Raw genomic sequence first — 24847 nt, forward strand, 5'->3', positions numbered from 1 at the left:
AAATTCACCCTTTGATGAAAGTTCAGCTTTAGTACAAAGTTAGCCCCAAGGAAATATTATTAAATGAAAAAGAATATTTTGTAAATTTATTTTTTTTTTTAAAAAATCAAGTGTCACAGGTGTGAATAAGCTTTTAAAGACATAAGAGAAAACTTAGTACAAAACAGGAGGATTATCCCATCGATGCCTAAAATCAGTGCTGAAAACAATGCTGTTAGAAGTAAACTACATCGAAATTCCACTGCTCAGCAGACACTCACCTTTTCCTCCACTTAATGGCTTTAAGTAGAGTGCCAAATCCTCAACACATTTCTTTGCTACTTCATAATGTTTGTTCTCTCCTACATTACTCAACTTTACTGTCTGATGGTCAGGTACCTAAGAAAACGCAAGGAGGAGGAGGAGGAGAAGAATTACATATACTCAGCCGACCTATGTGATATGCCTAAGATGGTACCAACATCGCCACTATTAATTACATAACACTGCAGATGTACACTGCTTTTTAGAGAAGTGAAACAAAGGACCCACCCAAGGTATGTAAAACGTCATAAGAATAACAAAAAGGACTCGAAATGAGGATCAGGGTGATGAAAGACTATTTTTGTTAGTACTCAGCACATTAAGAAAAAAGTAAGATGGAAAACAATAACCAAGGACTAATGAGAAGGTACTTGAATGAAGAACACAAGATTTGAGAGGACGATCAGTGTACACAATCAGCATGATTTACTACAGAGACACGAGGGAAGTTATAAGACAAAATTAACTGGCTAGAAAATAATAAGAAAAAATTGAAAGCAAAGTTAAAAAATAAGCATAATTTGGGCATGCTGAAATCTTCAAAGAGAATAAATAGCAAACTTAACTTTGTGGAAAAAACTCAGAGTAACAAGGTCAGGCAATGAAAATAGGAGTATTAGTCACAATATATTAAACTGTTTGAAAGATGTTGCAAGACGTTAGGAGACCAGGCAAATGACTGTTGTAAGATCAAGGCAGTGATTTGACACAAACTTAGAAATAAAAAAAATGAAAGGAACATGTGAACTTGAGAAACAAAACCACTTTAACACAAATAGTGTTATTACCAATAGCTGTTTCAAGGCATGTGATAAGACATTAAAAAGCAAAGTAAAAAGCATTTCCTTACTGCAGCACCCAGGTGTTACAGCCAGAGTAACACGAAAAAGCACATGAATCAGCATAAGGTGAACAGAGTTTAGTCTCCTAAAGCACAGAACTGATTATACAATCACTGTTTTGCCACTGCTACGAGACAGCACAGGGAACATTCCTGGCCTGATTAGCCAGTGTCTGAAAACGCAACTGAAAAGTCATCACCATGCATATTTTAAAAAAAATTACAGACACGCTTCTGAAACTTGGTTAGCCAGCCAGCTACTTTCCAACATGTGACGTAGAAATGTGATGAACGAGTGCAATCTGCAAGTTCACTCCTCTAATGATAACTGTGACAGGTAACTGTACTTCCTAATAGGTGTTTTTCTCCAGTCACACAGTTCAAGAGCCTTTTTAAACCAGAATTCAGCTTACAACTAGAATATGTTTTCATTTTATGAGAAGAGGATGGTCCTGAAAATGGTGTGGCTGCTTTTAGAGTATATACTGACTTGTAAGTAACACACAGTTCAAGTCTTACCATTTTTGAGACTAAAACGAAGGAAAAAGGTCAGCACACTTATTGCAACTGGCATGTAAACACTAACAACACGAAGTGGCAAAACAAAGAGCTGCTTAAATCGTACCTGGGCTCCAACTAACTGGAGGAGTGCAAAGTTTACGGGAAGCACGTCGATGTCTGTATTGATGGCAGTCTGGTCGAAAGGACATGCCTTGCGATGAAGCTTGTTCAGGCAGGTCTTACAGACAGTGTGAGAGCAACCTAAGCTGATGGGTTTGTGCACATTCTCATCAAACTCGTTGTAGCAGATTGGGCAGGACAGAAATTCTGTCCACTGAGCTGCCTGCACAGGCATTGTGGAAGCTGGACACTTGTTTAGCAGGCTAGCAGACCATTATTTCACTGTCCTATGTTTTGGCAGCTGTAAGTGAATAACAGAGTATTTAAAACATGCCTTCTGGTAATTTAGAATGATTTTTAATTAAAACCCCACCATTTCAATATTCTACAGCATTAAATCAAACCCTTATGTTGAAGTACTCAAAAAACCCAACTCTGTGTTAGTTTAATAACTGTACCAAAAAAGGCTCATGAACTGAACTAACGCAGATGATAACAAGTTGAAGCCAAACCTATCCAGAATAAATGGCATTAAAGTTCTTTTCACAGGATCAAACACACCTTTAGCACAGGAACAGGAAGACATTTATTGGCACAGAAAACGTAAAGGCATGAATCACAGTAACCATCTCTTTCACTATCCCATCTAAGCTCATGTCTTCAAAACCCTGAAAGCACTCCCAGATTGTAGAATGGGCCTGAGATGGGGAGAAGACATAGAAATTATTTTTTTTTTTTCTGCTGGACAGGGAGTCAATTCAACTGGAGATTGCATTTTAGGCAGAACAATGCCTTCCTTCTGCAGATCTTATTCAGGCTTAGATAGACACCAAACTAAACACAGCTTTGCTTTTGTTTATTAAAAGACATTTCCTGTTTCTGTAAAAGACAAATCAATTAATAAAAGTTAAGAATCACAAGAAAACACTAAAAGAATGAAAGATTAGTTTTTAGTTTTATGATTCTCTTGTGTTACTTCCCTCTTTTCTCCCAAGAATGCACCAGAGCACTCAAGGGCAGAGACTGCTGTTTTGTTTTTCACCTCTCTACCTTACACAACAATGCAACTCCACTTCCATGAACTGACAGCGAGAAAATTTCTGATGTGTTAAAAATCCAGGTATTTAGGACAAAACTTATGATAAAGCAAGCAATAACTTCAGCTGGGTTGCTATCCTTCCTCTTGAAACATCTCACTCTGCAGTAGTACCACGCAAATCGCTTACATAAATGCATTCCAAAGAAAACATGGATGTATAGAAGTTGTTCTGAAAGATGATCCCTGTTCTTGAAAAAGATAACAGGCCTCCGAAGTTCATGGAAACCATTCGTATTGAAGGTTTCGTCACGAAGATTTCAATTCACCGCTCCATCCAGGAGCCAAGCAGCCCCACCCTCCGCTGCGATGTGCAACCATGTTGACGTTCTGCGCAACCTGGAGACCAGTCAGTTCACTTCAAGCCAATGAACAAGCTTCTCCTAGCAGCTTGTTAGAAATGCAAAACCAGGTCATTAAGACATTTGTGTATAACATTCTGTTTATTTTTTTTCCTTCAATGATGGAAAAAAGGTGACTGTTTTGAGGCAGTGGAGATCTCCCCTCTGCATTCGAATTCAGTAACTCTACACTGCAATTCCACTGTTGGCTGTGCTACAGTTTAATTAATGCTGAAGTATCGGACCATTGAAATAATTACCAGCACACCAAACAGACTCGATCTGTGGATGTATTTTATGTTAATTATGACCATCTGTTTAGAAATCCTATTTAGTACTACGAACATTCAGTGCCCTTTAAGTAACAGGGTACTTGTACAAGAAGTCCTTATCTCAGTGAGCTTTGCAATATTATGCAGCGATTCCTTCCCCAAGTGAATTCCCACAGTAAGTGTAAAACACAACAAAAAGTTGAACCTGCCCCTTCAAATCCAAACTGCTGCTTTTCAACAAAAGCCAGAATATCCACATGCATTGGACAAAACAGATTTTCATCCGACTTCTAGGAAGGCACAATCGAAGCTCTTGCAGAGATGAAAATAATTGCAGCCCCCTTTAATCTGCTCTTGCTACGTGTGTCTTTTAACCAAAGAAATGCAAAAGCAAAACAAATAATGGCAAAACCAAACAATGAGCCAACGTGCCTAGAAAGATTTTTAATGCCTCTATAAAGAATCCCACCCTTTCCTTAGCTTCCCTACCAAAACAGCAGGACAAGAGATGCACCCAACTGCAGCCCTGCAGCAAACACTTTCCTTGGAGCTTTTTGCCAGCGTTCCCCGAAACGCCAAGATGCTGACACCAACACCAGACCCAGGAACGCTACCATGGCTTTTTCACCTGTCGGAAAGCACAAACCACAGCACAAACCAGCTGACTCTGGCAAGTGTGATACTACCCTGACTCACACAGGGAAAAGTTTAGGAAAAGGCCAGTAAACACACGGCTCCATTGCTAGTACGCTGTCGGTCACTAACAATCTCCTAATAAGCAGTCCCCATTTCCACACTGCTCATTCATGATCCCAAATGCAGGAATCCCTGCTCTGAGACAGTCCCCCCATTCAGTTTCCACAGAGACTTGCAAGAAACAGCCAACTCTACTTACAAGCTTTTAAAATATAGTAGTTTGTTTTCCTGATCAGCACAGAAACGAGAAACAACAGATTCTTAAAGTGCGCACCACCGATTTTTAAAGATCTATCTTTAGATATTTAGTCATCATAAATGACAGATTCCACAAAGCATGTGTTGACCTGCAGATTTCTCGACAGGAAAAAAAATTAATTAGATCAGCAAACAGCTGGGGAAGGCTCTCAACTCCTAAAACTTCAAGCCGCCATGCACAGAGGAAGCCTCCATCCTCCCTGAAGCACGCCAGCTATCCTGCCACTCCTGCGCTCCAGTGTGTTAAGAAAACAATCTCGCATCTCCTAATTACCGTGTCAACTTCTACAAAAAGCATAAGCCAAACGTTTAATAGATTCTTGCTCCTGTCACAAACAATGTACTTCAGGGATGTCCGCTTGAAAAACAAATTGCTCCAGCGCTCTAAACTGAGCAAACACAAGGAGCAGAGCATAATAAAGGCGGCAAACCAGGAACCAGTTTGTTTTTAACAGGCAGCACACTCAGTCACTACAGTCACCCTTGGTCTACCTGGCTGACATGCTATCCATCCCTGCACACACACAGGGCTCCTCTTCCTTGTCAAAGTAGAAGCGCCCTGCAAAAAAAATCCCAAAGAAATGGCTGACACAGAAACTAGCCAAACATACAAGGTAAATAGTTTGAAAAGACATGGTAGTTTTTACTTAAAAGATGTTTACATGTATAGTTACAATAAATTTTACAGTATTACTATTAGAAGCGATACTTCAGATGGCAAACTGAAAAATGCAGAAGTCTAACTTCAGAAATTACATAATAAATAAAAACTATTACAATTGAGTAATTTTCTGTTCCTAATACAATACCATTTTCCCACTGCAGTTGCAATGGAGTGTAGTAACAACGATAAATGTCTGATTTTCTCATAATTTTAGACCACAATATTTGATGAAATTGCAAGGGGGGAGAAAGTGAAGCCCCCTAACCTTTCTTGAATAGCTGTACCATTTGCAAATGCTGGAAGTGGTAAGATTTAGATGTTCTTCTTTTACATTAACTTTTAGCTACCTAATCCCATGACATTCTTTACTACTAATCCAAGTCATTGTACTCACTCAACAACCTTTGGACGTGATTAATTTAATCCTGATTTCCTAAAGAAACCAAGCTTAGCTGACCATGCTTTCTATTAGCCTGTTCCTCTCCCACATGAACCTCAGGATCCCTGGACCATTTTTGAGCAAACCTGATACAGATGCATCACATCTGAAACGTACATACGTTCCATGAAAGTTGGTATCTGGAAAAAGGTCCGAATTCACATGCTTCTCAGGAAAGGCCACAGCACCAGGCTCAGCAGTTATCCATCTGTTCTGCTTACTTTTCTGATCTATCAGCATATACCTAACCAGCCGACCAGAACCCAGCCAAAAACCATCACATTTTGTTCAGATATAATAAAGGGCTATTTGGAAGATGGGGACATGACACGAATCTGCAGGAATTCCAACAAACCTTTAAAGACAGAGAGCTTCATCTGCGAAGAGCACTGTTGAACGTTTGGTGCTTGGCCTCCAGAGCTGAGTCTCAGCACTCGTTAAGCGAGGCAAGGAGAGGTTTCAGAGCCCCACGGCAGGACACTGAGCCAGCGCGGTGGGCTGAATGCTGTCTGGGCTAGCTTAGAAATTCTGATAACAATGCTTTAAGTCTACCTTGATCCAGGGCTTAGAGGCTTAACACAAGAAGGAGATGTTGACTTCTCCACACCAGAAGTTAACAACTTCACACAAAAAGAGAGAAAAGGACATTCTTTAGTTAGTGGTGCTGGTGTTGCCTTACATCTTAATTCAGTGACTAGATTTGTCACCTACACTGAGATACAAATTAAATTACTTTTAACCCATGTTTTTATCTTACAAAGAAGCATCCAAACACATACATTTAGAGATGGGGCAATTTCAGTCCCTCCCCTTGAAGCTATTGCTCAGACACAAAACCACTGAATATTCATCAAAGACAACTGCAGCTTAGTATTCAGCTGCCCAAGCAGATGACTTGGATTTTGCTTCATTTTTAAGGATCATTTGTGCATTTTTACTCTTCAGTCATTGGATCAAATCTAGGTATTCTTCAAGCAAGGAACAAAAAAATTCAGTGCCTCCTCCCCAGCTACACGCTCAATTCCTAGGGAGCACGGGTCTCCATCTCAGAAAACTCTGAAGAGAAGAAAGTCAAACAGATTCAACACCAGGTAGGGAGCAGTCTCCTTCGAAGCTGCATGGTGCCCAGAGCCAAGGCACTGACCAAAATGTGAGATATGCAAGTTTCATCCCTTTTCAAAGGAAGGGCTGAAGGCTTCAACTTCACTAAGCAAACGGCTAGAGCAAAAAGAGAAGCAGCAGTACCACCGCAGCCATGTTTGTGAACAGAAGTGGCAGTCCTGTAGCGCTGCGTTAGGTCTGCTCAGCTCAGACCTACTTGGTCAGGTCCCTCACGGGACATGGGCGAAGGAAAGTCTACTAGGCAGAGCCCATACAAGAACACGACATGGAGTAATTCTGTCAGTACTGAACAAAGAAAAGTCCTCTCTACAGCTGAAGGAAAAACTCATGGGCTTATATGGCTTTTTCAAAAATTACGGTAGTCTAATTACCATCCCACTATGGATTTAAGTCTAAATCTTAGAATTCAATTGATTTTTAATCACTAAATTAAAGAGTCCTCGATACTGACTGCAGAGATCACGGTATTTTCAAAGTGATCTCCATTATAATTTTCTATTTATGCAGATTAATCATTTGTTTGCACTACAAGCAGGTAGCTTTTTCAAGCCTTCCTTCCTAAATTATGTAGTTCTGAAAGCATCCTAACTGGGTCAAAAACTTAGTGTTCGCATAATCAAATTATCAGTATGAAATTCTTCTCTCAAGGGGCGAGAATCTTTTACCCATTTCTCTTCAACAACCATCATCTACCAATCTAAAAAACTGGCTTCATTAAAGGTTTAGCAAAAGGCCACCCCATAATGGCTCTGCATCATTCAGCTGTGATGGCTTGAAATTATCATCTATCCTCGTTACAGAGCAGATTTCCTTATTTCTACATCCAGTATCTGTCACATGTAAATCTCTCTGTATCATGCACAAATTCTATATATAAACTAGAGCCCCCAACATAAGAAGGACATGGACCAGTTGGAGAGGGTCCAGAGGAGGGCCACGAAGATGATAAGAGGGCTGGAGCACCTTTCCTATGAGGACAGGCTGAAAGAGTTGGGGCTGTTCAGCCTGGAGAAGAGGAGGCTCCGGGGTGACCTTATAGCGGTCTTCCAGTACCTCAAGGGGGCCTACAGGAAAGATGGGGAGAGGCTATCCAGGAGGGCCAGTTGTGATAGGACAAGGGGTAATGGTTTTAAAATAGAGGGAGGTAGATTCAGATTGGATCTTAGGAAAAAATTTTTTACCATGAGAGTTGTAGAACACTGGAACAGGTTGCCCAGAGAGGTGGTGGATGCTCCATCCCTGGAGACGTTCAAGGCCAGGCTGGACGAGGCCCTGAGCAACCTGATCTAGTTGGAGATATCCCTGTTCCTTGCAGGGGGGGTTGGACTAGATGACCTTTGAAGGTCCCTTCCAGCCCTAACCATTCTATGATTCTATGATTCTATGAAAGACAGTATTTCAATGCAAACAATGCTACTGGGAGTATCTACAGGCCAATTTAAATTCCAGGAAAGTTATCAAACAAAACTTGGTGACACACTAGAATATCTATCTCTATCCAGACTACGTTTTGCCAAAACACCCACGGGATGCTTCGCTTGGTTATCTTCTTCAAAAATTACAGCTTAGATCTCCTCTGCCTCCCTAAAACATGCAGGTGAAGAGTAAGTCCCTACGAACAGTGATACCATTCATTAATGCAAATTTAGGTTCATGGCTGCTCAGTGACTGCCAAAGTTCACAATTCAGAGGTAAATCCCCCCCAGTCAACACCAGAGTCAGCGTATCCTCACCAGCTCACACCTGCTCTTTCCTGTTCAAGCCTTGCTAGCAGAAATCCTGTTACTGGATTTTAAAAGTTTCCCATATACTTATGTAATGCCACTCTGGGTTTTTTTTTTTGTGTTTCGTAGGTGTCACTGAAAGGAGAGTTTGTCCTTGCCACAAGCCCGATACCAGTTCGGCTCCAGTAACAGTATTGACTTTTCAGGACTAACTGAAGGGCAAATAAATGAAAAGTTCTCTTTGCCACCAAAATTGGTTGGACTACACTGAATGCAGAGAAAGGGAATCTATTTCTAAGCAGATCTATTTTGACACAATTATGTCACGATACACTGAAGAACTCCTTACTCTTCGTTACTATTGTCAGAGAACAAGGCCTATCATGCATGGGTTTTTTTTTTCCCAAACACAACCTCCATTCTTCAGTTACACATTTTTAAAAAGAGAATTTCCATATTCTAACATTTTCAAATAATTTTAAATTAAATACTAACTCTACTCTCAGACATAGGCAAGAAAACAGAGAGCTCCACTGCAGCTAGAAAGCCTTTTCGAAGTTTGTACAGAATAGCTCGATATGCCCACAGATATGGATTTTTTTTTATTTTCATTAGGATTGTCAAGTCAGTAAGAGACCACTTCTATTCATCTCATTACAGGATATACAAAAAACTTACCAAATAAAGTGTGCCATACACCTAACAAAAATGCTACTAGCTATTACCCTCTGGATACTGCAAATATTCTACGTATCATAAATCAACAAAGCTTTAAATAAAAAAAAAAAATCAATACTCAAGACTAGGACTTAAGTTTGAGACATCTCAAGCACTGACACTGAAACTGTTGGAATTTAATATTTTTGAGAGAAACGGCTATGATCTCAAACAAGACAGGAACATGAGTTAATAAGAAATCTTTTCTTGTGGAAACCTTTGCTTACATTGCAGAAACAATAAAAAGTTCATTAACAAGGCATGCAGGTCTCGGGAAAGTGATTCATTACAAAAATTAAGAACTCAGTGCTTCACAGAATAACACTTGTACTAGCAACATAAGCTTAAATTTCTAGAATTTCCACAGATATTTAACACAAAACAAAGGTCAGATAATAGTATTTTGATTCAGAAAACTTACAATTGCACTTGCTGGTTCTCATTTAAAATAGGAAAATCTTTTCTGCCCCAATCACAAGTTTACACCCCTGTGATCTGAAGGGCTGTTTTTAATTTCTGTTTCAACATTACAATATAGCTGTAATGGGCATAAAAGAACGATCACAAGAGTACCTACAGGAATTATAATTAAACCCAACCAAAACCCTACGGTTGCACTCAAAGCGAAGCAGACCCACATCGGAAATTTTCCTGGTTGTCAGACTAAACTCTGTTGTTATTTCCTCTCATTAGAGATACGTGCCACTCCACTTTGAACCCTGACCTTAACTGAATACTGGTCGCTCCCCAATCACATTCCTGCCCTTTCTTATGCTTTGTGCTGACTTCTACGCTTAACTCAAAATCCTCAGCGCACCTCGAGCAGGACCCGCTTTTCCTGCTCAGTTTTTTTAAGACACTTTAAACGTGACACGATGGGTGCAGTTCTATGGCCTGCCTTCCACCATGACTCTTCCTCACCACCACCCTAAAGCACAGCTCCACAAGAGCCACAATACTCAGGATACCAGTGGAATTCTCTCCCGTACCGGAAGACACCACAGGCCAGGCTGTCCCCGAAAGGGCTGCCGGCGGGATAACCGGGAGCCTCCCCGCCTGACGTTGGCCGGCGCCAGCGCTGGGCGCGGAACGGCGCGGGCGGGTCCCCGCGCAGCCTCGCCCCCCGCCACCAGGCCGCTGGCAGCAGCCGCCGGCCGCGCCGCGCACCTGTGCCCGGCCCCGGCTCTCGCCGTCATCTCGGAGCCGCCACCAAATGGCTGCCCCGCGTCCGCCGGCCGGCCCAGCGGCCTAGCGGCGACGTGTGTGTTTGCGGGGGGGACGGGAACCGCAGCCTCCTCCCCCGCACCGTGGCGGCGGCCGGCACCCGGCGGGGCGCGGGCGCTGACAGGCCGCGCTCGGCGGGCGAGGCCCAGCCCCGCTCCCCGCCCGGATTCCGCAGCGCCGGGACCCCGCAGGGCGCCGGGAGGCGGGGGAGGCGGGGCGGGCGGGGCCCCGCCGGGTCACCGCGTCCCCCGCGCCGGCCGCCCCCGCCCTGCTCGCTCCTACCTGCGAGGCGCGGGCGGCGGGGCCGGGAGCAGGCGGCGGCCCCGGCCTCTCACACGCCATGGGGCGGGCAGCGCGGCGCGGCCCGGCGGAGGCAGCGGCGGGGGCCTCGGCGGCGCCGCCTCATCGCGCTGACAGCCGGGAGCGCCGCCCCGCCCCCTCTCGCGAGACCCGCCCGCCGCCGCGCGAGAGCCCAACGGCCGCCGCCGCCCGGCACGTGACCCCCGCGGTGGGAGGGGGGGAGGGGCGTCGCGGGGCATTGTGGGAGCCGGCTGGGGAGCTACCATCGAGACGGCGGCACAGACGCGCCCGTCGAACGCGTCCCCGCCGCCGTGGGGAAGCGGCAGCCATGGAGACGGCGCGGCAGAGCGGCGGCCGGCAACGCCGCCAGCGCCCCCTCGCGGCGTGGCGCGGCTCCTTGGCGCCTCGGCGGGTTCTGGGCGCGCAGCGCCCGGTCTGCGCTGCCGGCGCCGTGTGTTTATTTTCCAGTTCCGTTAACAACGTTGTTGTCACTCCCGCTAGGAAGGATGGGGGGGGCCGAGGCGTCTCTGGCGCCGCCTGCCACGTCCTCCCGGGAAGGCGAGAGGCGAAGGCGCCGCACAGAGGCCGCCGGCCCCCGGGGCCGCCTCAGGGCCCGCACGGCAGAGCCGGTGTCGGAGCGCCGGGGGTGCTGCGTCACCACGGGCCACCCCGAGAGCACCTCGTTTCTGCGGTCGCTCACAAAGATCAAAGCAGGGGGTTAATGAAGGCCGAGGTGGCGAAACGTTGCGATTTCTGAGGAGAAGGCGTTCGTCTGACAAAGCAGGTGCTGCTGACAGACCCTTCTGAAGGACAAACAACAGGGTCGCTAAATGACCGCCACTTGGAACGCCGCATTTTGTTTACCACAGCTTGTTTACGCACTATAGCAAGCCAAAATACTAAATACTAAGGTATGCACAGACTTAAATTGTGATTAGAAAAAGCATATTTCTGAAACAATGTCTAGTTTGCATTTCGTTTATTGCGTTATGACAGGACAAGTGGTTACATGTGTGGACAGGGGAGAGGAAAAACCTTGAATGTGAACATGTGCACAAAATCAGTTTTTGTTCACAAAGCTTACCGAGACACTAGCCACTGAACAGAACATGCTGTTGGCCCATCACACAATACAACTCCCTCCCATGTTTACATGCAAACAACAGCAAACCAAAATAACTCGCAGTCCTGCTCCCACAGAGGATGCACTTCAAAAGATCAGCCTCTGTTTCCCCTTTGACACACAGGGAAATAACCATGCGTATACACATAAAAACCAGTCGAATGAAAACCAAGGAATGATCTTTTGAAGTGTTCTCAATGCTAACCACACGCCTGCCAAAAATGCATATTAACAAATTTAAGCACGGTCGAACCAAATCTGTCCCATAAATACACAATACATTTATTTACTGAACTACAGTAATAGCAGCCCAATGGAAAAAGGACGGGGGGAGGGAAGTAAACTTTTTCCTTGTTTCATGACCTCTTCCAAGGATAAGGATAAAGGAGTTTATTTTAAGTAATTAAGTCTGTAGACACAAATGAAAAGCTACGTACAAACGTGTACGTGTACCCCAGTTAACATCTGTAAATACCGTTAAGGGCAAGTGCAGGTATTAGCATGCTTTTGAAAATCAGACTCTGAATTTTTATGCAAATAAGAATCCAAAATTAATGGTACTCTGTGAAAAACAAGCAAACAATACAATTCACAAGGTCAAAAAGGCTGTAAACAGTGACAGACTAATGAATGCAAACAGAAGATAATGCCATAAAATGCTTTTTTTTTTTTTGCAAAAGGTCATGTAGTTGCACCATAAATGACTCCCAAACCTTGAAACCTTAAAAATCACCAAAATAAAGCAAATGATCCACTTTTAATATGACATAATAGCAGAGACTGTGAAAGGTTGGGCCTTCTGGTTAAAGTACTGGGTAAGACAGGTGATTTTAATTCACAGTTACACCAGCTACTGGCTCTGGGGGTGTAATTTCTGTCATTATTCACGCCTTTCCAATGATCCAGTGCAATGGAGTCCTTCACAATTCAGCTGTCTATGTACAGACAGACATTTTTGTGAAGTTTTGGAGGAATACAGCACCAGTGGCATGCTCACCTTCAGAACACACCACAGTAAGGCCTAGTATGAACTGGGACCTGCAAATATTGCTGCAGTCCCACTAATATGTACTTTCAGTGTTACTAATATCAGATGAAAAGCTTAAAAAGCATGAAACAAGTTTTTTAAAACTTTTCAGCTGAAATTCCCAAGAGAAGAAGACAGTACTAACACTAGCACAGCTGACCATGCCTATTACAGGTAACAACAGGAAACTACACAGTAGATACTGCACGCACCTAACCCCTCACGTGGCTGATAAATAAACCCCCAAATGATGGCTGGTGCGCTCACAGACACAGGGAAAGGAAGGAAGTGGAACCTCTCAACTGGCACTAAAAACTGTTGTCTTGGATTTTAAAAACAGCCGAGTTTTGGAGCACATGGGCCAGAGTTCTGGACTGAGAGCAAGAACTTTGTAACACGACTTCCGAAGCTTGAAGGAACGTGTACCCTCATCATACAGACACAATTAAGAACTACTGCTCTTTGCTAACTGGAGAGAATCTAATGTAAGTACCATTACTTCATACTAACAACTGAATTGACTCTTTAATTCATATCACATTAAGTGGAAGAAACACGTACCAGTCAAAGACAGGTGCAGGATAAAGATTCTGTGTTACGGTGCTTTTGATGCTTTAATGAAACTGAAATGACCTTTGACAAAGTACGAACACACCTATCCACACACACACAGTTACTGGTTTACTGTATCACAGAATTAGAGTCTGAGAAGACCTCCGTGTCCAAGCCGTTCCAAATAAAGGATTGTTTTCCAAAATTAACGCAGAAACTGCCATTACGTAACAGCACACAGCTTAATTTTTCACATTAGTGTATGTGTCTAAGGTCTGTAAAAAACGTAGGCAAGTGTTACAACTCAACAGACAGGACTAACGTAATCAGAGTTAGTCAAGCACGGGTGCAAAACACTGGTATCACTGAAAAAAACAACCAGAAGAAGTAAGTTTAGAAATCAGAACCCATTCATAAAACTGAACGCAAGTCCTTCCAATGAGACTATCCAGTTAAAAATGAACTGCAAATACTATTTGTTTCTTTCTCTTTCACCAATTCTCTATTTGCAAGAGAGAATTTTTAGTTTGTTGTGTGTTCTTTCTCGAATATCCCGGACTTGAGGAGGAAAACATGCCTTCTTGCTATAGAAAGACCTAGCAAAGTTTGGGCAAGTAAGATGATTTCATCATGAACGGTACGTGAGCTGGGAGGGAACGACTGACTCGCTGAATAAATACAAACATCCCCTTTCCTTCACCACTATGGATCAGGAACATCCCGGCTCAGGCGTCAGCTTGTTGTGATGGCAGGAATAATTGAGGAATAACTGAAAATGGGCAGTGCCTGCCCTCTAGACAAGGGAATACAAAACGTCATTAGGAGGGGGAAATCAGAACGCATCTAGGATAACAGAAGAGAAGCATGAAATCGTTTCCTCTATTTTGCAGTTTACTTTCAACTAGTAAACACCTTTTTTTTTGCACTTACAGCAATAGCAGCCTCAATGCACCAGGCAAGTTTGCTGCTTGCAAGGCTTGTCTGATCACCAGTCACGTATTTGTGCTTCTCTCTGTTACGTGGGGATCTGCAGCTAGAGTTTCATCTAGAATTTCACTAGGCAGGAGCTTTCTGTGGAGCCTGGCTCCACATCCCCCCATCCGTTAATCATAGTCTATTTTAACTTGTGTAATAGTGTTCAGGTCTGGTTTTTCACTGCTGTTCCTCCCGTGAACAGAAGTTAAATGCTTTTTAAGAGCAGACTTGTGTTTGAAGTCCATGTCACAACAGTGACACTTGTAGGGCCTGTCGCCGCTGTGGATATTGAGGTGATCCTGAAGCGTACTTTTGGCAGTGAAGGTCTTCAAGCACACCATGCACTGGAAGGGCCGGATGCCCATGTGCCCCCGGATGTGCCTGTTGAGATTCTTTTTTTGTGTGAACGTTTTCCCACACTGCAAGCACAAGAAGAGCTTGTGCATTTTTAGATGTCTGAGATAGTTCTCAAGGTGCAGAAATCCCCTCGGACACTTCGGGCACTGGTGCCGCCACGAACTGCCAGAATCGTCCAGGCTCTGGAACCTATTCATCAGGATACAAGTTCCTTCTGGATTGTCACTGACAAAAGCCTGGAAGTGATTTCCTGACATTTCTATATTTCTGCTTTCAACTGTAGAATTTATCAAGGAGTGCTGGGTTTCCGGAAAATATAAGTTAGTTTTAGAGGACGTGCAAGGCTGAGGAAAATGGCCATTTTCTACGTTCGCTACACTCATAGAATCCATCCTGAAGATACAGATTTCATCATCCTTGTATCCGTTTTCAACTGTTGATATTTCTGGGGTTTTTATGTCCATCCTTTCTGAGGTCAAGCTCTGCACTGCAGGCTGCACGATGTCCCCCTTCTCCTGTTTCACGGGGTATTCTACGTTCACTGTGCTGTCTTCGGAGATCTCAATTATTTCACAGTCTTTATCTAAAACGTCATCCCCACTTCTCAGTTCGGCATCTGAGGAGTGACACCTCTCTGCAGCCTGACTACCGTTCTCCATGGAAGCATCGATTTCCAAGTATTTTGACAGAGCTTCAGTGCACTTCTCGACGATGTGAACCATCTGGAGATAACTCGCGGCGGTCAGGTATTTCAGCAGCTCCTTCTTTTTGACTTCCAGAGCCCCCGTGTAACAGGACAGCAGCAGCTTTCTGCCCACCTCGGCGCTCTGCAGGATGGTGATCCGCACCTGCTTGGACTGGTTGAGCAGGAACTGGTCCCGCATGAAGGTGGAGCAGGCGGCGAAGATCACCTTGTGCCCCTGGAACTCGGTGTCGTTGATGTAAATGGAGACGTCGCAGAAGAGGTTCTGCTGCCGCAGGAGGTTCATCTTCTGCAGCACGGCATCCCCCTGCTGCTCGAACTGGAAGTGCAGCACCTCCGAGTCCGCAGCCATGGCTCCGCTCCCGCGGGGCAGGCACCGGCGCCGCCGGAGACACCCGCGCCGAGCGCAGCCCACCCCCGCCGGCAGGGCCGCGCTGCGGCCTCGCTCCCCCGCGGCGCCGGACGGGCCCGCGGAGCCGCCCGGCCTCCCCTCCTCCCGCCGCCCCACTCACCGGCCGCGGCCCGGCCGGTCCCTGCAGCCGGTGCGCTCTCCGCCGCCGGTGCCGCAGCGCCCCGGAAGCGCTTCCCCCGCCCCTTCCGGCGGCGGCGGCGCCGGAAGCGGCCCCGGGGTGCCGGTCCCGCGGCGGGAAATGAGAGGCGGCGGACACAGAGTTAGCAGCACGTTTATTACGAGACCTGGCACCGCCACGGCGGCTGCCGCCGGGGACCGCCGCGCCGCGCCGGCCACACGGCCGGTAGAGGTAGCAACGTGTCGGCCCGGCCCGCCGCCCCCGTAAGGCACCGGGGAGAGCGGCTGCCCGGGCGCGCCGCCGGCCCCGCCGCCGCCGCCGCTTTGGTACGAACGCAGGGAGAGACCTTGCCCGGTCGCTGAAGAGGTAGCTGGTGCTGCCGGTCGGCGACACGATCGCGGAGGAAGAACGTCCGTGCCTTCCCCCTCGCCAAGGCAGGGGCGCCGGCTCTTCCCCATCCGTGAAAATCCAGGTGTAACGTGACTTGGGAATTCTCTCAACAGTTTCAGTCTGTATCACGTTCTGATTCTCCTCACCTTTCCCCTCCCAATGACTCCAGAGCTAAAATCAGCCCCACACAATGAATTTTTTAAGTTATTTCAACAAAAGTTCGGCGGCAGCTATCTTTAAGTTTTGCCAAAAAGCTAGGGGAGAAAAAGACTGCCCCTTCAATCTTACCAGGTACTAACTTGCAAAATATGTCTTCTAAAAGAAAAATAAATTAAGGAAAGACTTATCCCTGATCTATACAGGAGGCTGTTCAGCTGCACGATATGCTGCAGGAACACATGCTACACAAGCCACCACCACTCAGAAAAGCGGTGAGCCTAACCCTCTGGTAAACCTAAGGGGTCTAAGATTTTCTTCTTCTATATTAAAAAAAATAAAAATAAATAAAATGCCAACATAAAAAAAATCCTAATATATTCAAGGAGTTATTAAAATATTTTTGTAATAGCCTTCAGTTATTTTTACGATATGCAGGAAGTCGTACAGCACATTAAGTTGTGAGACTATCCACTTACCAGCAAATAGTATTCTACACATTACCACACAGATTACGATAACTGCCATAGTCCTGTCTGAATATGCAGCATCAGTAGCAACAACCAATGGATCTAGTCTTTCACTCACTGGAACACTGCAATGAAGACGACATTTTACATACATGGACAAATAAGTTCATCTTATTCTATAATCGAGCTGCCTCTGTATATCCATTTATAATAATTCTCACTCTGTTTTAATCTGTAATTCAGAGAAGAAGCATTAGCCAGATTTTTCGTTTCCAATGCCTCTCCTATACCTTTCGCTTGTCTGTTCCATATAGGGGCAAATCTTAGATGAACTCTACCACCAGCGCACTTTGCACCATGTTGTCAGCGTATTGCCCTCTTAGATCTCCAGTGTTTTTGGAGACACACGGCTGTCTCCTGCATAAATCTTTTGGTCTGCACCCTCTTGCCAGGCCAAAAGCACAGACTTTAGGAAGAAGTCACTTTTCATCCAACAGTGTGTCCATTTTCACTGAAGAAGCAGTCTTCTGCATTTCCACTTTTTCCTATTGATTTCTGCTACGGTCTCACCAACTGACCACACACAGCCTTTTAACTGAAAGGCCAGCAGTCTCAGCCTCCTCAGACGTTGACATCACCACAGCACAGGGTGGACTGAAACCCCATGTATCTTGATCAAATAATTTTTTTGTTTTTTAGGATACCCCTTGTCTCTTCATTTCAGCTTCAGGTCACACATGACTACGTCAACAAGCTGTACTGTCCTTGCAGTAACATTACAGCCTCATGATTCCACAAAAAAACCTTCCCAGACAGACAAAGCTCTCAACGCTGTCCATTTTGCTGCCACTTTACCTAGCGTTTGTACAGTTTTATTCATTTTTCTGGCAGAAGACCATTTTCTTTATCGTTTCCATATTCATATCTGGTTAGATTGTTCACTAGTCCCTTACAGCATGTTGACCTGCCTCTGCAAGCTCTTATTCTCCACGCCTATCTTCGTTTTGATGTTAGTGCTATAACTTAATTCCATATAGTGAATAATAGATTATCAAAATGTCTGAATAATACAGAAGATTCTGCCTGAAGACAGAATGCAAGCATCAAATGCAATTGTCACAGTCAATTTTAGCTCAAAACGATTCTGAAAGCAGGTTGCTTTAAGAGGAAAAAGAGTTTTTCTTCCCATGCAAACCTATTTCCTGCCTCAGGAACCTGAACAGTAATTTTAAAGAGTTCCAAATAGTTAGATTTTAGGCCTAAATATATTTGCTACAACTTGAAAGATGTAATGCCCTGACTCCATTTCCATTGCTTACTTCATAGCTGTCCATGTAATAGTTCATGTAACAGTCAAATACAGTAGTTCAAAAAGTCAACTGCAAAAACTGATTCACAGAATCACCTTGCTTTTCTACTTGAAAGTATGTGAATTTCTGAAAACATTCTGCAACATTAACGTTTTTCTATCATCCATCAATGTTATGCCTGCATAAGGAAATCCTGGCTTCTACACACACATATCTGACGATCAAGACCAACTTCTGATAATTACATACAAAACATTTTTTGCTCTAACACACCTTTGGTCATACCTGTTTAGCATTTTTAACCATACAATAGCAGCCTTTCACCCCCACCCCCTCATTCAAACACACAAACAATACTACTTTTTAGGTAGGAAGCATAATCTCAGCTTCATGGCAAACCTTGTGGAAAAGAGCTGCATTGGAAGAAATGCTTATTCCAAATACAAACAGCAGTTCTCTGCCGAGGATCAGCCATTTGATTATTAGTCTATGCTACACTTCAATGTAGTAAGAGTGCTGTTCTACTGGGAATGGTGTTCCTCAGGTAAATTCGTTTCTTTCAGCCTGACTGGGATGCGGATAATTCCACGGCACTTCTGAGAAGTGATACGGTATAATCCCAGAATCCCAATTAACGTGCCATTCCCGCTACATTTGATGTTTAAGGCGGTATACAAGAGGTATTGCTGAGTACAGTCAATAGCTGATATATCAAACTATGGAAATTGTGCTACCTATCCCTCACCCTAGGCTCTGTAAAACACTAATGATCATGAGCTATGCAGGTCACAAAAAAAAAAAAAGTTCTTCGAACGTCCAAGAAATCAAAAAACTTTATGTTGTTAATGTTCCTATAGCAAGTATTTTTGTTTCTTTTTTCTGAGTTAATTGACATATGGCCCTCATTAGATATCAAGGAGAAATATATGAGAACTAAGAGTGGGGGGGGGGGGAAGAAAAAAAAAAAAGGAAAAGCATGGAGTTATTATACATTGCAGCTTTTAAATAGATTCTGTTCACAGTGTCAAAAAGCAATATTTCTCCACTCCAGCTTTGCCCTAAAACCAACTGTTGTGGCTTATGTGATGCAAAAGTTCTGGAAAATGGATGATGACTTTTTAGTTTCGAAGTGTTTAGCTTGTCTCAGCACATACACTGGTAAGTGCTCTTTAAAAATCCCAGGTATGACAGCACAGAAATAGGTCATACTTGCACTCCAGGCACCGGCCTCTCACATTCCAGAGCTGCAATTTATTCTCATTTTGAGCAGTTCTATGCAAGGATCAGCTAACCCTGCCAAATCATTTAGGGTTTCATCTTTTTATAATGCATGTCGAGGTTAAAAACCCTGAGAGCTTTTAAGATAGTGTTGACTGGCAGCAGACGTTTCTTGAAATAGTTTAGAAAGGGCAAAAAAGTGACACAAAAATACTTCATTTCAACTGTAGGGGTCTAGGGGTAAGATCTGAGAAAGATAATTTTAAGAGGTAAGTTTAAATTTAAAACTATATGGAGTGCTTTCAGTTATCCAGTGCTTTAAAAAAAAAAAAAAAATCAGGTTATCTCACAGACTTGTCCTCTTTGCTCTTTCCTCCATCTGCCCAGACACAGAGAGGCCTCTAACTGTACAGCAGATGGTTTACTCGCAGCCCACAGCAACAGTCTTTCAAAAGGTGTTAGTCTTGAGTCTCCTAATCAGAGAGAAATGAAACAATTAACCCCGTAATCCACAGTAGAGACACAGACAGAAACCTGAAGGAAGATTGCTATTCACAGAAAATATCAAGTAAGACTAAGAACGATGGCTGAAGACCTGCCAGGTTTTGCCATCCAACCCGCCATCCATCCATCGATCCGTAGCTTTTCAGGGCATACCACTAGTTTAGGTAAGAGCCCAAACCAACTGCTCCTCTCAGTCATGATCCCTACGAAAAGCTGTTTTCCATTGCTTAATTGGCGCAGGTACTGTCATTTCTTAAACTGAGCACGGCCTGAGGCAGCTTCCCTGCATCCAGTACCTGGCTCGCATCAGCTTGCTGACAGACCTTACTGTCTGTAGCAGCGCTACACGTGAAAGAATCGAAGTCCACTGTTATGTCTTGAACGTTTCTCTCATTGGCATTGTCAAAGCTATTTTTACCGTGCAGCTGTTTAAGATGTTTCCTCAGAACGGGTTTATGCGCAAAAACCATGTCACAGTAGTTACACTTATGGGGCTTGTCCCCACTGTGCAGGTTGAGATGGTCCTGTAAGGAACATTTCTGAGAGAACGTTTTCCCACAGATCTTACATTGGAACGGTTTGATGCCTGCGTGCACTCTCATGTGCCGGTGGAGGTTGCCTTTCTGAGTGAACGTCTTGCCACAGAGAAGACACATAAATAGTTTATGCATCTTTAGGTGATTAGCATAGTTTTCCAGATGCCGAAACACTCTTGTGCACTTTGGACACTGATGGTGCCACTGAAGGCCTTTGTCTATGCCTCGGTTGTTAGGCCCAAACATATCTTTAGAGGCCAGAATGATGTTATCACTGCCAGCATATGAAAGGGCATAGTTGTGGAGGTGGTTTTGCTCTATTTCACTTGCTCTATTCTCAACAGTGGAGTTGATAAGAAAGTGTTGAGGCTCTGAGGAATGCAGTGCAGTTTGTTCAGAAGAAATAAACTGGTTCTGATCCTTCTTATTCCTAACTTCCGTTACCTCCCCGATGGACTCCACCTTGATGATCTGAATATCACTATCCTCCATGTCCATACTGTCTTCGGAAGGCTGAATACAAGGTGAATCTTGCTGCAGAGAGTCGTCATCTTGATGTTCCTTCAGCTCAGAAGAGTCACTTTGCTGTTCACACTCCTTGCTCTCCAACGGCTGCTTCGGTTTTATAAACTTCCAGAGGGCCTGCGTACATCGTTCAACAATGTGGCTCATCTGCAGAAAGCTTGCAGCAGTCAAGTAGTTGACCAGTTCCATTTCAGGAAACTCCAGAACGCCACTGTAACAGGAGAGAAGCAGCTGCCTCCCCACTTCCGAACTCTGCAGTATAGAGATTTTTACATCTCTGGAGTCATTGAGTAAGAACTGATCTCTTAAAAAGGGAGAGCCAGCAGCAAAGACAATTTTATGCCCGTGAACTTCAACGTCATCTATATGGACCACGACATCACAAAACTTGTTTTCTTCCCTCAGTTTGTTCATTTTCTGTAACATCGAATCCCCATAATTGTCAAACTTGAACTGAAGGATATCTGATCTTTCTGACATTTTGGCGCACCTAAGGAAAAGCAGCAAGAAAAAAAAAGAAGTGAGAACTTTTTTGTTTTCTAGAATGTAAGTTAGAAGGGTCTAAAGTAATAATATAATAACGTTTAATCAGATGTTATGTTTTATCCTAGCTAAATACTAAAGTCCGTTACAAGTAAAAAAAAAAAAAAAAATCAAGTTTACATTTCACCTTACAGTACCTTTTACCTTTTTTAATTTAATGCAGTTTGAATATAAAGTAGAGGTGATATGACACAAACTCTCTTGAAGCAGTATCCTAAAGAGTTAAGATGTTTTCCGCACTGCTTGTCTGTAATTTAAAGGGAAATCACGGAAGTACTTTTCGCAGCCTTAGCTCTTGTTAAGTTTTGCTTCTACATTAAAACTCCTCAGAGATTTTGCCTTTACCAAATAACCACGACGTGCCTTTAGCTTTTCGTTCTTGCTTTCCTTTAACGCCTAAACAGCTTCCACAACAAACGAACTCAAGGCAAGACAGAACCCGGCACTCGCCAGGCACACAAACATCCACCTTAACCTCCAGCATCTCCCAGGTACCGCTCACGAGAGTTACAGTCCAAGAACAGCAGCTGCAGTTGCCCCGTGACACTGCACAATTTGCAGGAATATGGACATCGGACACGTTGTCTCATTGGCAGTAACTGCAATTTCCACAAGCCAGTCTTTCAGCAGGAAGGACTACGCAAGCTTTGCAATATCTGCAGCACTGGGTTTAACTCGTTGTTTTAGATCATCTTTTAAGGTTTGGTTTGCTGTGGGTCGTTTTGTTTCGTTTATTTAAAAAAAAAAGATCACAGAAAAAAATCTTCTGAATGGCCTCTCCTTATATAAATCATGCCTTACAGGCTCCCTGTTTTGAATACCTGGGGAATGTAGGAAGTCTTGTTTCTTGTCTTCTTCTTTGGAAAATCACTCCTCCAGGAAGTTTGTTCTTGTATGGTAGTATTTGGAATGAAGAACAGTGAATCTTCCATAAAACAAGTATCAATCTTTTGTCTTTCAACAGTTATTTTAAGAATTTTTAAGACTACGCTGATTCTTGATGAAACACTGTTCACGCAGTCCTGCCAGAGAACTGGGATTGCAGGAAGTGAAGAAATCACAGGAGACTAAATGATGCAAGATTTGGTGAGATAAAACAACAAACCAAAGCAAAACGTACACCTCACAACTATCAAAAACACCACAAAAGCTTGGAAGGAACCTTTGAGGTTTTTAGATAAAAGCAGATGCTGCTCTCTTGGGGCGTGAAGTATCAGCTCAGCGTACACAACAGGAAATGGAGTCGTCCCTAGTGAAAATGAAGAATAGACAAGACAAGGGCTCAGAGAAGAACATTTTTAGAAGTATCTGCTGATAATCAGGGTTGTTTCACTTTGCTGATTAGCTATCATTCAGAGACACGACCTCCTCACTACCTGAGCCCATCAAGTGTATCTTCCAGCCTATGACTTGTGAAAATTAGGAAAAGATTTCAGAAGCCTTCAGAAACAAGGGAGCACAGAAAGCTCAGAAACTGCAGTAGCATCGTTCTGCAGTACAACCAGTTCTGCTGAATCTACAGAAAGCAGAGCCACCAGTCTCTTAGTCATCCTGTCTTCAGTGCTGCCTGACTCATCCCCATTTCCAGGGCAAAAAGTTTAATTTTATGAGACAATAGCCTTTGGCAAACATGAGCAGTAGCAACAGATCATCACGAAGTATCTTCAGTGAACTGCAGGCATTACTGAACAGTTTCTTTTTGTGTTTTCTCCTGGAAGTGATGAAGGAAGTCTACTTGTGAGCCTGTTTTTTCCACCTTAGGATACTACAATACAAGTTCAAGGGCCCACACTAAGGCAACGCTGTGCTGTCACCCAGACACAACCGCTCCAGCCGCTCGGCGTTCCTCAGGCAGGTGACAAGAGTCGCATCGTGAGAAACTGAAAACAGAGAAGCCGCCAGCCTTGCTGCATGTTCCGTCTCCGCTACTCCACGTCTCCAAGAAAAAAAAGCCATCAAATGGACCCCGAACCCTCCTTCTCGGGAGCGCGGCAGACCGAGCCCGACTTCTGCTTAGCCGCGACCCCCCAAGGCCGAGCGGGGAGGACAGGGCTCTCCGCGCACCGCCGCCCCCAGCAGCAGGTGCTTCCTCGGCTGTTACCGATCGCGATGGCCACCAGCTCCCGAACGCGCTCTTCCCGAAAACCGGGAAAACGGTGCTCCAGGCCAGCTCAGCAGATCCAGCGCAGCTTTGCAAAACGACGCCCGAACGCCAAGTCCTTTGCGAAAGCGCGGGAGGCCGCTGTCTGCGCCCGCCCCGGCCGGCCCCGCCGCCCCGCTCCCCGGCCCCGCGGAACGGAGAGAAGGGGCCGGTACCTGCAGCGTCGGGCCGCGTCCCCTCGCTGGCACCCGCGGCCGCTCCCGCCGCAGCGCACGCCGCGGCCTCCGGCTACCGACCTAGAGAGGGGAGGAGAGCCGCCGTGAGCCGCCGCCCGGGCCTGGGACCGGGCCCGGTCGCCGGCCGCGCCCCCCGGGCGGCCCCGCGACCCGCCGCGCCCCCGGCCTGGCCGCGCCGCCCGCCGAACGCGGCTCGCGGCGGAGGCGAGGGCGGGGGGAGCGGGAGCCGCTGCCCGCTCCGGAGCCCGCTCCGGGGCCGCCGCGCGCGCCCCGCCGGCTCGCCGGGACCTACAGCCGCCGCAGCCCAGGACGGCGACTCGGAACCGCATTGTTCGGCCGCCGGAAGCGCTCGCGCGCCCTCCGCCCCGCACCCGGAAGCGCCTGGCGGGGCGTCCGCCGCCTCCGCCCGGTCACGTGGTGGGCGGCAGCGGCGGCCCAGGCCCGGCACCGGAAGGCGGCGGCGGCGGCGGCCGGGGTAGGTGGGGCTCGCGCTGCCGGCGGGGTCTCGTCCGCCCCGTCCCTCACGACCGCCCCTCTCCCGCCGCCGCCCGGCGACCCCGGCCCGCTCCTGCGGTGCTTGCGAGGTGCGTGCGGGCGCTGCCCCGCCGCCGCCCCGGGGCTTCACCACCGCTCCCGTCTCTGACCGGTGAGAGGCGTGCGGGAGCCGGGGGCCCCTCCTGCCCCCCGTTACCGGCGCGTCCCTCCCCTGCCCCCGGGCCGTGTTTCCCTCCCGGGGCGGTGTCTTCCCGCCCCCTGTCCCCTCCGCCCGGCGGGGGCCGCGGCCTCGGCGCGGAGCCGCCTGGCAGCAGGCGCGGGGGGAGCGAGGCCATGAGGCCGCTGTCGGGTCCCGGGGCCGAGTCCTGGGCCGGGCCCGTCCTCGCGAGCCCCCCCTGGCTCGGGGCGGAGGGGACCCGCCTCGCTCCGCCAGCCTCGAAACCCGTCACTGCTCCCGGGACCCCTCAGCGCGTACCGG

At 46.0% G+C, this 24847-nt stretch overlaps 4 protein-coding genes across 19 annotated transcripts in view; 1 reads left to right on the plus strand and 3 right to left on the minus strand.

Annotated features, from left to right (window-relative positions):
* RC3H2 (ring finger and CCCH-type domains 2) overlaps positions 1–10639 on the minus strand; it is a 31119-nt gene extending 20480 nt beyond the window's left edge. For 8 of the 9 annotated variants that reach the window (XM_086625322.1, XM_086625319.1, XM_086625320.1 and 5 more), the window contains exons 1-2: positions 1770–2495; positions 261–378 (exon numbers count right to left, since the gene is read on the minus strand). In XM_086625322.1, the coding sequence (XP_086481448.1) occupies positions 261–378; positions 1770–2000 (349 nt within the window). In that variant the 5' untranslated portion in view covers positions 2001–2495. Of the gene's footprint in view, positions 1–260; positions 379–1769; positions 2496–10600 lie in introns of those variants that run through there. The other variant, XM_086625317.1, reaches the window with a different exon arrangement.
* Positions 10640–13356: 2717 nt separating this feature from the next.
* On the minus strand, positions 13357–15731 carry ZBTB6 (zinc finger and BTB domain containing 6). Its single transcript, XM_009984471.2, has one exon. The coding sequence runs from the start codon at positions 15705–15707 to the stop codon at positions 14424–14426; it is 1284 nt and encodes a 427-aa protein (XP_009982773.2). The 5' UTR covers positions 15708–15731; the 3' UTR covers positions 13357–14423.
* Positions 15732–16226: 495 nt separating this feature from the next.
* ZBTB26 (zinc finger and BTB domain containing 26) lies at positions 16227–24203 on the minus strand. 5 transcript variants are annotated; one of them, XR_015222792.1, is made up of 3 exons: positions 23854–24203; positions 19784–21484; positions 16227–17026 (listed from the first exon to the last, which is right to left on the minus strand). XR_015222792.1 is itself a non-coding variant. In XM_086625212.1 (3 exons), the coding sequence occupies exon 3, from the start codon at positions 21472–21474 to the stop codon at positions 20161–20163; it is 1314 nt and encodes a 437-aa protein (XP_086481338.1). In that variant the 5' UTR covers positions 21475–21484; positions 22359–22786; positions 23854–23871; the 3' UTR covers positions 19162–20160. The 5 variants fall into 5 exon arrangements, 3 of the variants coding, with proteins under 3 accessions (XP_086481338.1, XP_086481337.1, XP_086481339.1); XR_015222793.1 differs by lacking the exon at positions 16227–17026 and having other exon boundaries at positions 19162–19902; positions 20025–21484; XM_086625212.1 differs by lacking the exon at positions 16227–17026 and adding an exon at positions 22359–22786 and having other exon boundaries at positions 19162–21484; positions 23854–23871.
* Positions 24204–24311: 108 nt separating this feature from the next.
* Positions 24312–24847, plus strand: part of RABGAP1 (RAB GTPase activating protein 1) — a 72560-nt gene continuing 72024 nt past the window's right edge. For 2 of the 4 annotated variants that reach the window (XM_086624950.1, XM_086624946.1), the window contains exon 1: positions 24489–24520. The gene's annotated coding sequence lies outside the window, so the exon portion shown is untranslated. Of the gene's footprint in view, positions 24350–24488; positions 24521–24847 lie in introns of those variants that run through there. The other 2 variants (XM_086624947.1, XM_086624948.1) reach the window with 2 other exon arrangements.

The sequence above is a fragment of the Tauraco erythrolophus genome, chromosome 22 (assembly GCF_009769465.1).
Source record: "Tauraco erythrolophus isolate bTauEry1 chromosome 22, bTauEry1.pri, whole genome shotgun sequence".
Classification (NCBI taxonomy): domain Eukaryota; kingdom Metazoa; phylum Chordata; class Aves; order Musophagiformes; family Musophagidae; genus Tauraco; species Tauraco erythrolophus.